This window comes from Perna viridis, chromosome 8 (genome assembly GCF_037379345.1).
Source record: "Perna viridis isolate PV_CMFRI_1.1 ecotype Kerala chromosome 8, ASM3737934v1, whole genome shotgun sequence".
Taxonomy (NCBI): domain Eukaryota; kingdom Metazoa; phylum Mollusca; class Bivalvia; order Mytilida; family Mytilidae; genus Perna; species Perna viridis.
Window position 1 is genome coordinate 8,233,395 of NC_142452.1, and position 15,232 is coordinate 8,248,626.

At 35.2% G+C, this 15,232-nt stretch overlaps 1 protein-coding gene across 1 annotated transcript; it reads left to right on the top strand.

The window, feature by feature from the left end:
• Nucleotides 1–7,664: 7,664 nt before the first annotated feature.
• On the top strand, nucleotides 7,665–13,904 carry LOC148609174 (uncharacterized). Its single transcript, XM_088540490.1, has 6 exons — nucleotides 7,665–7,814; nucleotides 10,312–10,384; nucleotides 10,697–10,778; nucleotides 12,502–12,598; nucleotides 13,040–13,187; nucleotides 13,777–13,904. The coding sequence occupies exons 1-6, from the start codon at nucleotides 7,740–7,742 to the stop codon at nucleotides 13,782–13,784; spliced, it is 483 nt and encodes a 160-aa protein (XP_088396616.1). The 5' UTR covers nucleotides 7,665–7,739; the 3' UTR covers nucleotides 13,785–13,904.
• Nucleotides 13,905–15,232: the final 1,328 nt, after the last annotated feature.

The following is a 15,232-nucleotide window of genomic DNA, read 5'->3' on the forward strand; positions in this document are numbered from 1 at the left end:
TATGACCTATGGTTATTAAACAATGATCATAGTTTCGGGCGAGGATTACTAGTACATACATCTCATTTACCCCTAAAGAACTTGATATAAAGGCTACTACAGACACTGTGTCTTGACCAATACTTAGAGATCGATAAAAAAGGGAAATCATTGACCAAACAATACAACAAATCGAATGAATGCTGTGACTTTCCATATTGTCAACATACTTTCAGCACCTGCGTGATTTTCGTATCACAATTCATACATTATGCCAGAGCTTGCCGAAAATACACTGACATTTGACATTTTTTGACATTTTACGTACAACTCGGCGGGTGTTTCTTGAAAAGCAGAGGACGCTTACCCCATCGGTACCCCTAGTCCATGCTCCCGCGGTTAATATTAATGGAGTCCGGGTTGCTCATATCCTCTGTGTCTTTGTACGTGTTATTTTGGATATTCATGTTCTTTGTTGTGTGTATCTGTTAATTCCCCATGTAGTCTTTATCGCTGGAACAAGTTCTTTGGATTTTAGCTCGGTTCTTGTCTCCTTTGATTCTATCTTCCGGTACGTTATCACGTGATATAAAATAGCAGACAAATGAAGTACCGCTGTGCCGTCTGTGCGAGACCTGACAGGGTAGTCAAGGACATTAAAAAAAAACTCTTAGTTAGTTAGTATCGCTGTCATTTCGACCAGATAGAAGTCATAACTGAATCAAAGCGGAAAGTGATGACACCGGGCCAGATGTTCAAATGGACGAGGGAGACGTCCCCAAACTGACAATATAACTGAAAGTGCAACTGTTCAGTCTGAAAATGACTTTTAAGACATAAATAATAAAGCGTCGAAAATCCAATAGAAACTATAGATCTCTGAAATATCACTTTCCCCGCAAAATGTAAACTGCGAACTTTCCTATGTTGTCGGGTATTGGACATTAATTGGGGCAATAGCCATCATTTCAAGTTGCCAGCAGGTAGATTACAGGTAGAACGGTACTATTTCTTTCTCATAGGCGACAATGGTGAAACTTGAAAAATCACACCTTTAAAACAATGACGGAGCTATAAACTGACTTTTTCCATTAATATCTTCATTTCTCTAACTAAAATTGCGATCAAAGTCATAGCAAAACCGTCTCGATTTTTTGGTATTTAAGCAGATGATATTTGGGGACAAAGTTCCACCCTTTTTTTACCTACACTTAGAAATCGATGGTAAAGGAAAACTATTGACCGAACTTTACGACAAACGTGATGACTTTTCATTCAGAATTGTCAACTTTCCTTTCATTTGTGGCAACATCCTATCAGCACCTGCGTATGGAGTATTCATATCACAACTCGTACGTTATGCCAGAGCTTGCCGAAACTACGCATACTTTTTGTATCGCACTAGAACTCTAACAAATAGGCTTCTGGAACAGGGTTATGTTGCTACAAGATTGAAGTCATCACTACAGAAGTTCCATGGTCGTCATCATGAACTCGTGGATCGTTATGGTGTATCCATCTGCACCATGAAAACTGATTTATTCAACCGGCCATAGTATTTCTTTCCTCGTTTGTCTACCCCGGACTTGACTTTTTATGAGCAACTCGGCGGGGATTTCTAGAAAAGCAGAGGACGCTTACCCTACCTGTGCACCTGGTCCATGCTCCCAGTTTTCAGTGGAGTCCAAGTTGCTCATTTGCTTTTGTTACTTTGTATGTATGATTTTAGTTACTGTATGTTCTTTGTTGTGTATGTCTGTTTTCCATGTCGGGTCTTTGTCCCTGGATTACATTACATTCTTTTGATTACCGCTATAACCTTGGTTCCCTTGATTACTCTTTGCGAATGGCACATAAATTTTAAAAATTCATAATATTTATATAAAATGTTTTCAAAAAATGTAATGCATTTTTTTTAAAGTATAATAATGTTAGAGCCTGGAATTAATAAAACATTTTGGGTATCAGCACAATTTGTCCAATCACAATGTCCGGAAGTATTTACTTAAGTAGTGAGTAGGGTACACAAAAGGCCAGCCTAAAATAATGATAAATACTACCGTTCTACCTACAAGTTTTTCAATCTTGAAATAAAATTTGAACCATATGGAGAATGGCGTATCAAGAGGGGATTTCCGGAGGAGTACCAGAAGAAAGGGGGTTCAAGTCTAATATTTGCTCACTTTTGTCCTGAACTAAGCCCACGAACTATCTCCCTAGACCCCCACTGATCAGGACATGAGCAATACCGTTGCGGTGGTATATTCATCAACAAGTTTAATTGCAACCAGAATTAACTTGATTTTATTTTTGATAATTGATATCACATGCCAGACCTGCATGAATATTCGACTTTATGTTTGTTAATCAATCATGTCTATAGAGTCAATATTTCAGTTTTTAACAGGTAAAAATCGTCTTCCATCTGTGGGCTTCGCCCCCTGGACCCGCTTGGGGCCGTAAGCGCCCCGTAGCTGTGCCTACCCTTTGTTTCATGCCTAGCTACGCCCATGTCGGCATTGGAAAAATTGCGAGTTATTTTCGCTCAAGCCAAAAAAGTTTGCCTCAGAAAGAAAGTCCATAGCCTCCCCCCTCCCCGAGAATCAGATGGTTGCTGCTAGTGCGGTGTAAAAATAAACTTTAAAATACAGTGATATAGGGAAAATAGTGAATAATAATGAAACATAAAGTACAAACTTTTTTTTTTTTCAAGTAAGAGAATAATAAATTTACAGACAAAATATGAATTATTTCATCTAAACAAAGAATTTTACAGAACCAAATTGGACTATCCTCCCAAGTCAGGGTTTGAGTCCACTTTCGCTCCCTCAAGGAAGGATGAAATTGGACGTAAAATAAGTTTTTAAGTTTTAAAAATTGGGATGATTATCCTAACATTGTTAACTGTTTACCATGTTGTTTATTTACCAACCAAATAAATATGACATAACTAATGAGATTGGCGAACTCTTCTATGAACATTGAAGTCAACGTCAACAAAACAGAGGTGGAATAAGTTTGTTTATTTATCGACACATTTCCACTTTTCAAAAAATCAGGGGCCAAAACTTCGATGCTAGTGATTTGATTTTAATGAAATGTTACAGATCTGAATAGTATTCAAATATTTTAAATCTGTATCTTATAGAGAAGAGGAAAAAAACTGATAAAAAATGATTTTATTATTATTTTGTCTTAATCATTGTAACAACACTTCATTTTGTTTTTACTACAGAAAAATATTTTTAAGAATTCCCATTTCGCCTTAGTACTTTTTTTTTTACCTTTTTTCACATGTAATTCACAGCTATGGCGAAATGGAAACACACCATAAAATAATATAAAAGAAAATTGGAGTCTTGCCTCGAGCATCGTCCCTTGGTATCACCTGTACTTCAGTAAATTGGATTATAATAATTGTGTTCCCCGGAGTTTAAGACAAGTGTAGGGGTTTTAGTCTGTGCATGAGGTTCCAAAGTTTATCAGGATGTATAGTCCACTCCTCCAAATCTATTCTTGTTATCATTACAAACTTGTATTTCCTGTGATTTTGTATGAATCAGGATTGTTTGTACATCCTCATATAGAGCCCCTTGATTTTGAAATATTTTTTTTTCTTCATCATCTTCTTCTTCTCTGTTAAAATCCCCAATTTTTAAACATTCTAATGAAGAATTACCAAACATATCATTTGATGTAGAGATTTAATTCTTATCATTTCAAGTATTGACAACGTCCTTTAGAAAGAGTATATTTTCAGAATTATGGTTTTCCGTTCCTTTCATGCATGTTGGAGATTTTTTTTATTTGTCTGATTCTCACAAGACTTGCCCCTAATCCATGGTGTAAGCTTGTTAAGATCTGTGTAAGTTAATTGTTTACATAAAAGTCAGCGATAAAATATTCAGCATAAGTTTCTTAGTTGACATTAATTTAAGAAGTATCCCAGAAATTTATTACCAGAAATAAACAAAATAAAAACTATTATTCAAACATTGCATGCTTATAAATTTATTCAAGATAATAACTTGAATATTCAAGATAATAACTTACATATTCAAGATTATAAGTTGAAAATTCATTATTAAGGAGATAACAACTTGAATATTCAAGATAATGAGTTGAAAAATCAAGATATTTAGTTAAAAATTCCAGATAGTAGGTTGAAAATTTAAGATAGTAAGTTAAGATGAGAGCTATGCCGAGAGCAGCCTGATATGACAACAGCAAGTTGAACCCTGTACGTTCGGGACCATTGTGGTTAAATTTCAATTGCCTTGGACACATGCAGAAAGTCACATGCAGAGAATGGTGATAACAGCTTTCATTGTCACCTACATTTGTACCATTGTCATTTTGTTTTGTGTGTGTGTTTTTGTGGGTTTCTATTCTTTGCATTTCACCTCTCGTTTTGTCAGGCGGAGTCTGTGTTATATGGATACTTGATGTAATCTTGTTCCATTAAGTTTCCTTCCTCTATTGTAGACCTTCTGGGATCTTTATGTACTGTCTCCACGTTGAAAGAGGAAAATTTGCATAAATCAAAATAAATGCTTTCTTGCTATCTCTTTACTTATATTTTCAAGCTTGAGGCCCTCAAGAGTCTGAGTGAAACATCTTGGAAAATGATAAAAATCAAAACTCCAGCTTTACCCTGATAAAAAAGGACCAATCACTTTAATTGCAGCCAAGGCCTTGTTTTTTTTTTTTTTGTTTTTATTTCTGTTTTTGTTTTTGTTTCTTGTTTTTGTTTTGTTTTGTTTTGTATTTTTTCCCCACAAAAATACTTTGATCCTGTATTTGTATAAATATGCAGAGGGTCAGGCTAGATCGAAACATAAACCAGAGGCTCTCAAAGTCTACGAAGCTCACCTGGTTGCGAATATTACAAGGGTCAAGTGTCGGTGAAACCATACAAATCAAAGGCCAAAACTTCAATACTAGTGATTTGGTTTTAATGAAATGTTACAGGCATGTAGAACTGACCATGCTAACTATCGATTATTTATGTCGTATAGTTTTCAAGATACAAAGCTTCATAACGCTTGAAATGATATAAATTCATGTGAAAATAGGCATTCCATGGAAATTTTCTTCGCTATCACAGATTTGATTATAATGAAAATAAACCTAGTCATCGAATTTTTAGCTGATTATCTTAAATTTTGAAGTAATTATCTTGAATTTTCTATTTATTATCTTGAAATTTCAACATAGTGTTTTCTGAAAAATAAAAAAGGAGAGACCGATATTGGCTTCCGTATATTAGCGCCACCTTGACATTTTTTTTTCATTTTCTGCATTATAACGCAAAGTTTTTCTAGAAAATCCTTTATGACTAAAGAAAGCTTAAAATTCCAATTTCATTTGGGGTTTGTGATCTCTATCCTTTCAGAAAAAGTCACAAAATGAGAAAAAAATATATGTTGCATTAAAATTATTGTATAATATTTATCACCATATGATTTTGGTGATCCCCTTTTCATTGTACAAGTTGCCTTTAAAATTATGTTGAAATAGTGTATCAACAGATATTTTATTTATCTATGACAATATCAAAGCTTTATGAGAGAACACTAAAAACAACAAACTTTTTTTTATTTGTGGTCCAATTGCGACCTTTTTTTCTTCATAAATTGCTCATGAACAATGATCATCCCTACCTGTGTTTGACAATTGAATTTTTGACAGGGATTTAAGGGATCGAAAACATCCATTTCAGTGGTTATTATTATTATTATTTTATTTGAAAAGGGGGGTAGGTTATAAGATTTTTTTTTCACCAGAACGTATTATAGATCTAATCTAGGGCTTTGGATAGCTTTCATTCGATACCTTTTGAAATCCTTAGTTTTAGGGGATTCAGCAAATGCATTGAAAGACAAGTTCCGCACAAAACAACTAGTCAGGGGTAAGTAACTTTAAATGTTTGTCAAAAGATGTTTAGACAAATCATCATTCTTTGCATTATTTAAACTGCTTGTCTGTCCACTATTCTCTGTATGTGTCAAATACATGTACAATAGAGTATCCATATTGGTTCCCAACATACAGTATTCACCATGCTGCAGTCGCACCATGCCGCGCTCGGTGTAGCTTTTTATTCAAGTCATGGGATGCGTTTCAGGTTCTTCGTCTATTTAAGAGTAATCAAGGGAACCAAGATTCTAGCAGAAATAAAAAGAATGTAATCCAAGGACAAAGACAAGACATGGGAAACAGACATACACATTAAATAATATAAAATAACTAAAATATTATATACAAAGTAACAAAAGTAAATGAGCAACTCGGACTCCACTAAAAACTAGAAGCATGGAACAGGTGCACTGGTAGGATAAGCGTCCTCCGATTTTCTAGAAACACCCGCAGAGTTGCTCATAAAAAGTCAAGTCCAGGATAGATGAAAGAGGAAAAGGAATACTGTGACACGTTGAACAAATCAATTTTCATAGTACAGATGGATACGCCGTAAGGATCCACGAACTCATGATGACGACCATAAAACTTTTGCAGTGATGACTTCAATCTTGTAGCAGCCTGGTCCAGAAGCCTAATTCAGAGAAGCCTAGCGCGATACAAAAAGTTTGTGTATTTACGACAAGCGCTGGTATAATGTACGAGTTTTGATACGAAGACTCCATATGCAGGTGCTGAAGGGACGTTGCCACAAATGAAAGAATATGGAATGATAAGTCATCGCGTTTGTCGTATTGTTTGGTCAATATCTTTCTTTTACCATCGATTTCTAAGTGTGGGTCAAGACATGACGCTGACTTCACAGTGTCTGTATTATCGTTTATCTCAAGTTCTTTATGGTAGGTGCTAAGGATGAAATCCCCGGAACTAGGATCATTTAACGATAACACGTAATCTGTGTAGCAGAAACCGAAATTAAAGGGTCTAGCTAAACGATGTTCCTTCATTTGGATCAGATCAGCAATAAAGTAAGGAATTTAAGTACCGTCTGCATGGGCATTTTATGAGCATTTTCAGTTGAAATAAATGCCAAAATAACAGATCAATATTCGCCTTCCTCTAACTGCTTTTGTACTCAGAATTTTTTAAAGAGACTAATCATACAAGCAACACAATATTTCGGTGTTTTATTGTTGTTTTGTTTGTTTGTTTGTTTGTTTGTTTTTTGTTTGTTTGTATGTTTGTTTGTTTCTTGTTTTTTTTATTATTTTTTTTTCTTTTGTGTTTTTTTTTCTTTTGTTTTCTTATTTTGTTGGTTTGGTTTGTTTTTTTTATCTGAATGGCTTTGGGGGTTGCCTAATGCAAAACATGGACTTCGTCACTGGTCGATCAAGGACCATTCTTCTAATCCGAGATTCGTCTAAAACCGCCGAATGGAATTACATGAAACTTTCATACCTTCTTTGTCACATGATGCCATTAAACACTTCCCAATTTTTTTTTCCGCCCGACTGCCGTTAATTGGGGTTTCCTATATGGTTTCTAGGGAGGGAGCGGGGTATCAACAAGTGAGCTCTGCTCCCAGTTTTTTTTTGTCTACTTTTATATTTTGTTATTATTTTTATAATGAAATGGTCATTGTCTTCCCAGCCATTAAACCACATGAAACAAGGAGAATGGTACGATTAAACAGTAGATTTGGACATATAAAAATAGAATCGCTGATAGATAAAGGACAAAGCTAAGTGTATTATATTTAATAGAATTCGAGTTTGTTATTTCCTGTGTTAGATAAGATAGTGACCGTCTGAACGTCATTCCCTTCGAGAGATAAAAGGAGCATGTGTCTAAAGAGTCTGACGTATGAATGTTGTCAGATGTTGTTTATTTTTCAGTCACTTCACAGGATATTGGAGGTAAATTCTCTTATGTTTTATTAAGTTTTTTTTTTATTTCTCGAGACAGGAATTGAATTATAACTAAAGATTAATATACCGATAGTGCACTACTGCAAAAATTTGGAGTTTATTATCCGGTATATTAATAGTTGATCGGAAATACATCTATCAATACTATACTGAGGCAGCATTCTCATGTTAGCAATAATTAACGTAATTCCTAACATTAGATTATTTTAATAAGCTTTTGTTAAATCAAAATCGTTGTGCCTCATATATTTTTTAAACTGGTATAATACAATCTTCAACGTATTGCATATTCATTGCACTAGTTGGCAGAAACTATGTTAAATCAAAAAGTGCAACGCAAGTGGTTGAGTTGAGTGAATTTTACTCTAGTTAGTTTATAATTCAAATACATTTTATTTGCATGAACAGGTTACACAAAATGGATAAGATACAGGTCTTATGCTCTGTTTACAAATAATTACACGATTGATATTGCATGCTTATATAGCATCAGATTAGAATGTATTTATACGTAAGTTGGCAATAAAAAAAGAAAAAAATAAGTTACAATAGACGGTTGGGTAAGGGTACACATTGAACAAGGGTGTCTTTATACAAAGCTAATGCTACGGAACCATACGAAAGAAAATATCACCGTTCTTCCAATGAAGTTGTTCAATACAGTTCTACACTGTTCTTCAAAAGTTATATACCGATTTAAACATAGGACAAAGGTCGAAATTCTCAATCCCAATTAAGTTGCATTTGACTAGCCTCCGCATAAAGACAGTTGGAAAAGCGTATCGTGAAAGTTTCAGCAAAAGACATAGGGGACTTCTTGTAGAGTTTACTTTGTAAAATGAAGCTGAACATTTAATTTAGGGAAATGTATTTTGTTTCCTGTGACCAATAGTGAATCGTTCGGGGATAAAACTGATTTGTTGAACGTGTCATAGTTTTCCTTTCCTCTTTCGTCTACCCATGACTTGACTTTTTTATGAGCAACTCGGTGGGTGTTTCTAGAAAAGCAGAGGACGCTTACCCTACCGGTGCACCTGGTCCATGCTCCCAGTTTTTAGTGGCGTTCGAGTTGCTCATTTACTTTCGATACATTGTATGTATTATTTTGGTCATTTTATGTTATTTGTTGTGTGTGTGTTTTTTTCCATGTCTGGTCTTTGTCCCTGGATTACAATCTTTTTATTTCCGCTAGAATCCTCGTTCCCTTGATTACTCTTCCAATTTTCGTAGCTCTGATATGAACTTTCAATACGCTAAGTCTAGAGGAACACAAATGTAGTTAATTCCAAATGTCTATGGGTACAGTTAAGTGTAATTCACAACTACGAAAAATAATGGGGCGTACCCTCTCCCCACTGAGTCCAGCGTACGCTCTAAAAATGATGGCAAGTCCAGCGTACGGTCTAAATATTGGACCAAGTCCATTTTTTTCACAACTCTGCGTCCGTGTCCGATTAACGAAATCTCTTGCGTCCGTAAGCTGGTTATGGACAGACTACTGCATTACACTACATAGAGAACCAGTTTATTGCGCCCAGTACTCGTATGAGGGAGTATTGCGTACGCTTTAATTTTTTTTTAACTGTGCGCCTGTTTATCAAACATTCGGTACGTTTTTGAGCATCTCAGTCAGATTTTGTATTCCATACTCTTCCATCTGTTCTGTGTTCTACACTGCAGCACCCTCATCCTCTCGCTTTTGTAATATATACCTTCTCCTCTTATTACATTAGAAAACATCGTATACAATTTTATATGTGTGATATATGTGTATCGTTTGTAAGGAAAAGACTTGTGGATAACTTATGTCTAATTCCAATAAATATGTTGAATCTAGTCTGAAGAAACAAGGAAAGAACTTATATAATGTTTCCTTAACTTGCTGAAATACATGGAAAGCCTGAGTCATCATTAAAAGTAGTCTTAAAAATACTAATGTTATACTATTGTAAAATAAAATAGTTTTTCCAACAATTTTGTTTAAGACAACAAAGGTGTACGATAACTACTCACTGTATATTGGCGGTAATTTTCACAGAAAGCGGGATCTTACAACAAATTAATCCATATCTTCAGATTATAGAAGTTCACAAAAATTTGTTTCTGTGATAACACCGTCAATTGAACAAGTTGAAATTCGGTTATTACATGTTCATATGTTCCAGACCACACGGAAACTTGAGCCGTACTTTTGTGTGCCCGTCTGTCTGTCTTCTGGGCAATAACCCGCGGCTTAAGGAAATCATCTCATTCAAATTAACAAAAATATCATAACTAACCGAAACCCATGATGTTGTGTTCAGTAGTATAAAAAACAAGAGTACAGATATAATTATGCATTTTAAAATTTTGTAAAAACAAAACAATCCCTTTGAAATTATTTTACATATTGTGTTAAAATCTACGCATATTGTTTATCACATGATATACCTATAAAGTGATGTGTAACATAAACTTGTGTTATTGGCGGATTTTTTTTTTTCAGAACAAAATGGCAGCATTTCTTGCAATCCTGTTTTTCATCGCTGTGGCAACCTCATCTCCTGTCAACAATAAAGGTAAGGCGGTTTTCCTTTTTTTAAACAGACTTTAAATAATGATCGAAAAAAGGTCTCATTGGGATAAGTACTATAGCTTATATAATAAACTTTTGCATATCCTTTGCATACTCTTTTAACAGATTGAATAGCGTCGTCCTACCCAAGGGAATATTTCTTTTGTATTTCCTTGGCAATTTATTACTACTTGAAATTTTTCTTGTAAAAAAAAACAAACAAATACATAACCTGCCTGGTGTTTGTAAATAACATTCGTTAATCACGCTTGTTATAAATAAGGCTGAGGTAAATGAAATTTCTGTTTTTCTTTAGTTGAGGACCAAATAACAAAGACATATAATAACGTGTTGAATTCAGAGATTGAGAAGGGAGTAGGATCTATAAAAATCTCAGAGTATGTATATCAATTATTGTTTAAAAATTCTCAGAGTATACTGTGAGTATAATCTCTTGGGCATTACAGTGGGTGTAATCTCTGTGGTATTACAGTAGTTGCACTCTGGGATTATTTCTCTGGTGTATTACAGTGGTTACACTCTGGGGAAATCACAGTGGGTGTAATCTCTGGGGTATTATAATGGTTGCATTCTGGAATAATTTCCTTGGTGTATTACAGTGGTTGCACTCTGGTATTATTTTCTTGGTGTATTACAATGGTTGTACTCTGGGATTATTTCTCTGGTGTATTACAATGGTTGTACTCTGGGGTATTACAGTGGTTTCTACTTGTGGTAATTACAGTGGGTGTAATCTCTGGTGTATTACAATGGTTGCACTCTGGAATCATTTCCCTGGTGTATTACAGTGGTTACACTCTGGGAAAATCACAGTGGGTGTAATCTCTGGGTTATTACAATGGTTGCATTCTGGAATTATTTTCTTTGGTGTATTACAGTGGGTGCACTCTGGAATTATTTCCTTGGTGTATTACAATGGTTGCACTCTGGGATTATTTCTCTGGTGTATTACAATGGTTACACTCTGAGGAAATCACAGTGGGTGTAATCTCTTGTGTATTAAAATGGTTGCATTCTGGAATTATTTCCCAGGTGTATAACAGTGGTTTTTACTCGCGGTAATTACTGTGGTGTAATCTCTCAGACTGGGTTATTACAGTGCTTGCACTCTGGGGTTATTTCCCTGGTGTATTACAGTGGTTTTTATTCGCGTTAATTACAGTGGGTGTAGTCTCTGGGGTATTACAATGGTTGCGTTCTGGAATAATTCCCCTGGTGTATTACAGTGGTTGCACTCTTGGGTAATTGCAGTGGGTGTAATCTCTGGGGTATTACAATGGTTGCACTGTGGGGTTTTCTCTTGTGTATTACAGTGGTTGCACTCTTGGATTATTTCTCTCAGGTATTACAGTAGTTGCACTCTGGGATTATTTTTCTTGGATATTACAGTGGTTTTACTGTAGGTAATTAGAGTGGTTGTAATCTCTGGGGTATTACAGTGGTTGCATTCTGGATTATTTTCTTGGAGTATTACAATGGTTGCACTCTGGGACTATTTCTCCGGTGTATTACAGTAGTTGCACTCTGGGATTATTTCTCTGGGGTATTACTTTGTTTTTACCCGTGGTAATTACAGTGGGTGTAATCTCTGGGGATTACAGTGGTTGCACTCTGGAATTATTTTTCTGGTGTATTACAGTGATTTTTATTCGCGGTAATTACAGTTGGTGTAATCTCTGGGGTATTACAGCGGTTGCACTGTGGAATTATTTCCCTGGTGTATTACAGTGGTATTTTACTCGCGGTAATCACAGTAGGTGTAATCACTTGGGTATTACAGTATCTGCACTCTGGAATTATTTCTTTGGTGTATTACAGTGGTTGCAACTCTGGGATTATTTCTCTGGGGTATTACATTGGTTTTACTCTGGGATTATTTCTCTGAGTCACTTGGCGGATTCAGAAAAGGGGGAATTACATGCCATTATTGCTCATTTTCTGCCAAATAAGACGAAAAATGACATAAATTTTCGAGCAAAAATGGGGTTCCGAACCCCGAAACTCTGTCGATTCGCTACTGCTGTGTGTACGTAAACGCATATTACCGTGCATATGGTCGTTTTATATACACTATATTCAGTATTCAAATTCTTTTCATAGATTGCCCCGAAAGATGAAAGACTTCATACAAAAGATAGGAGAGCACCAACTTCCGTTGATACACAGCCAGATCAAAGAGGAGGTCAAAGGTTACAAGGTTGCTAACAGGCTCGTACTTAGGGTTACTTTAAAAGGGGGTTATAATTAGCTTAGGGATGTATTTGAGCTAGAATGCAATGGTACAATAACTTTAGGATATATAGGATTTTTAATTTATTGAATGTTTTGCTATGGACCACGTCACCAAACCCCCACTTTTAAAGACCCGGATCATTTTAATTCACTCATTTTACTTTCAAAGCTTTAAGTGATGGGGACAGATGCTTTAAAATTTACGATTTTATATACTAGTACTCCAGAAATGGACAGATTCATGCTTTTTCTACGTAAATTTATTATTATTTTATTGTAGTTCTACATACTGTACGTGATGTAGGCATACACGTATATTTTTTCAATTGTACGTTCAAGGTTAGAAGAAAAAGTTTCGTCAATTTTGATTTTGGAAAATTTGCATGTTTTATACTACATTAAACAGAATGACGTGACACAATTCATAGACAACGAGGTGAGAAATTACATCGAACCACTAAGAATTAAAGAATTTGTTCATAGTCATCTCAGACTTCACAGACGTGATGATGAAGAGATGCCCAACTATCTGGATCATTTCTACGGGGGACTGGGTAGGTTTATGATGAAAAAGAACGTAAACTATACAATCACGATGTTTCCCATGATGCTATTGTATTTTGGTTATTTCATGTTCTTTGTTGTGTCTATTTTCCCTGTCTAGGCGTTATCCCTGGATTATATTCTTTTGATTATCGTTCGAATCCTGATTACCGTGAAATTTTTAGTTTCCCGCGATGCTTAGTCGCGCATATATATATACAATTCCAAAGGAAGCTATTCAGTACCGTCCGTGCGTGATCCGACAGTAGTAGCTATTCAGTTATTACACAATGATCTCCGTGAAGGGTGAAATGTAAATATGTATACCACCATTTTTTAAAGTTTTAAATTATACCATGAAAACCAAGTACCTACGGACGACGACGATGACAGTTACATACCAATATATAACAGCATTTTTGTTTGCGTTGGAATAAAAAGGTGGTACTGTCTGTTATGTTGGTAAACTTTTCAAGATGGAAATGTGCAGTTAAAAAGAATAAGAAAGTTTGTGCAGTTAAAAAGAATAAGAAAGTTTAACTAAGAAAACGAATAGTTAGATATTTTATATGATAATTTTCCTTATATTTACTCTTTCAGGGAAGTAAACATGAAGAAGGTAACATGGAACAGAGTGTAATTCGGGGAAGTTTCAGATCTGATTAAAAACTGTTTCAATTAAAAATATAGAATAAACATTTTTACAATAAAATAGCACATTCATTTTACATTACATCTTTTATAGATAATTATATTGTTAACTACAGTATATATAAATGTATTGAAAATTCAAGAATTCAAAATGTAAATTTGACTTCTTTTTTTCAAATCTGTGAACTATAGTTTATCATTTTATATTTTGTTTGAATCTTCCAAGAGTGGGCCTGAAAGTTTTGTGTCAGTAATTTTTTGGGGGGGTTTCGCTCATTTTATTTTCATATTTTCTTCGAACTTTCATCATTCACGGTTTACCAGTTTCATGTCCTAAGAGAACTGTTTTTGATAAAGGCTATTATAGCAAAGCTTCTATTTGATTTGTTGGCTAGTTATCCTTGCTGTGTTTGTCTACAGTTCTTTCGTTGTTGAAGACAGTAATCAAGAGAACCAAGGTTCTAGCGGAAATCAGAAGAATGCAATCCAGGGACAAAGACCAGACAGGGAAAACAGACAATCACAACAAAGAACAAAATAACCAAAATAATACATACGAAGTAACAAAAGTGAATGAGCAACTTGGACTCCACTAAAAACTGGGAGCATGGACAAGCTGTACCGGTAGGGTAAGCGTCCTGTGCTTTTCTAAAAACACCTGCCAAGTTCCTCATAAAAGTCAAGTCCAGGGTAGACGAAGGAGGAAAGAAAACTATGACATGTTGAAAAGTAGATTGTAAGTGGTATTAATAACAAAAGTTAGCCTATCTTTCTAACCCCACACATTGACAGGTGCAAGTGATATGAAATCAGTTCATGACTATTGATATGATAACAAGTTAAGCACATGTCCATCACCTGTAGAATATGTGTATCACAACGAACGCATGGAAGATTAGTATATATATAAAATGCCCATCTTTGTGGAGTCACATGATGAACTGGTGAATTGAATATGTGTGTGTGTGTGCATACCCATGGAAATGGAAATGAAGCCTAAGTTTGTGTGGTGCAACTCATCATATTGAATAAATATCATCTGTAAGTTAACATCGAGTCTTGCCTTTCCAATGTTAAGAATTTCCACTGCATTCCACCAGAAATTCACTTTTGCCTTGTACAACAATATACAGTTCTATAAAAACTTATTGAGCATTATATCAGTCACAGCAAACTTGACACTATACACAACAACAAAAAACCACACAACTCAAGTATCAAGACACATCACATCTTTTTTCAAAATACAAAATAAGGCTGAACAAGAGGTGGGGATAGGAGATACAGGGGTTAAGGGGAAGGAAACTGGTTGAAGGGGTCGGGAAAGGGGAGTGAATAATGGTTGGAAAAAATAACCAGAGGTAAAATAAAAGTGGTCTGGAAGCGGTGGACTAAGTGGAAGGAT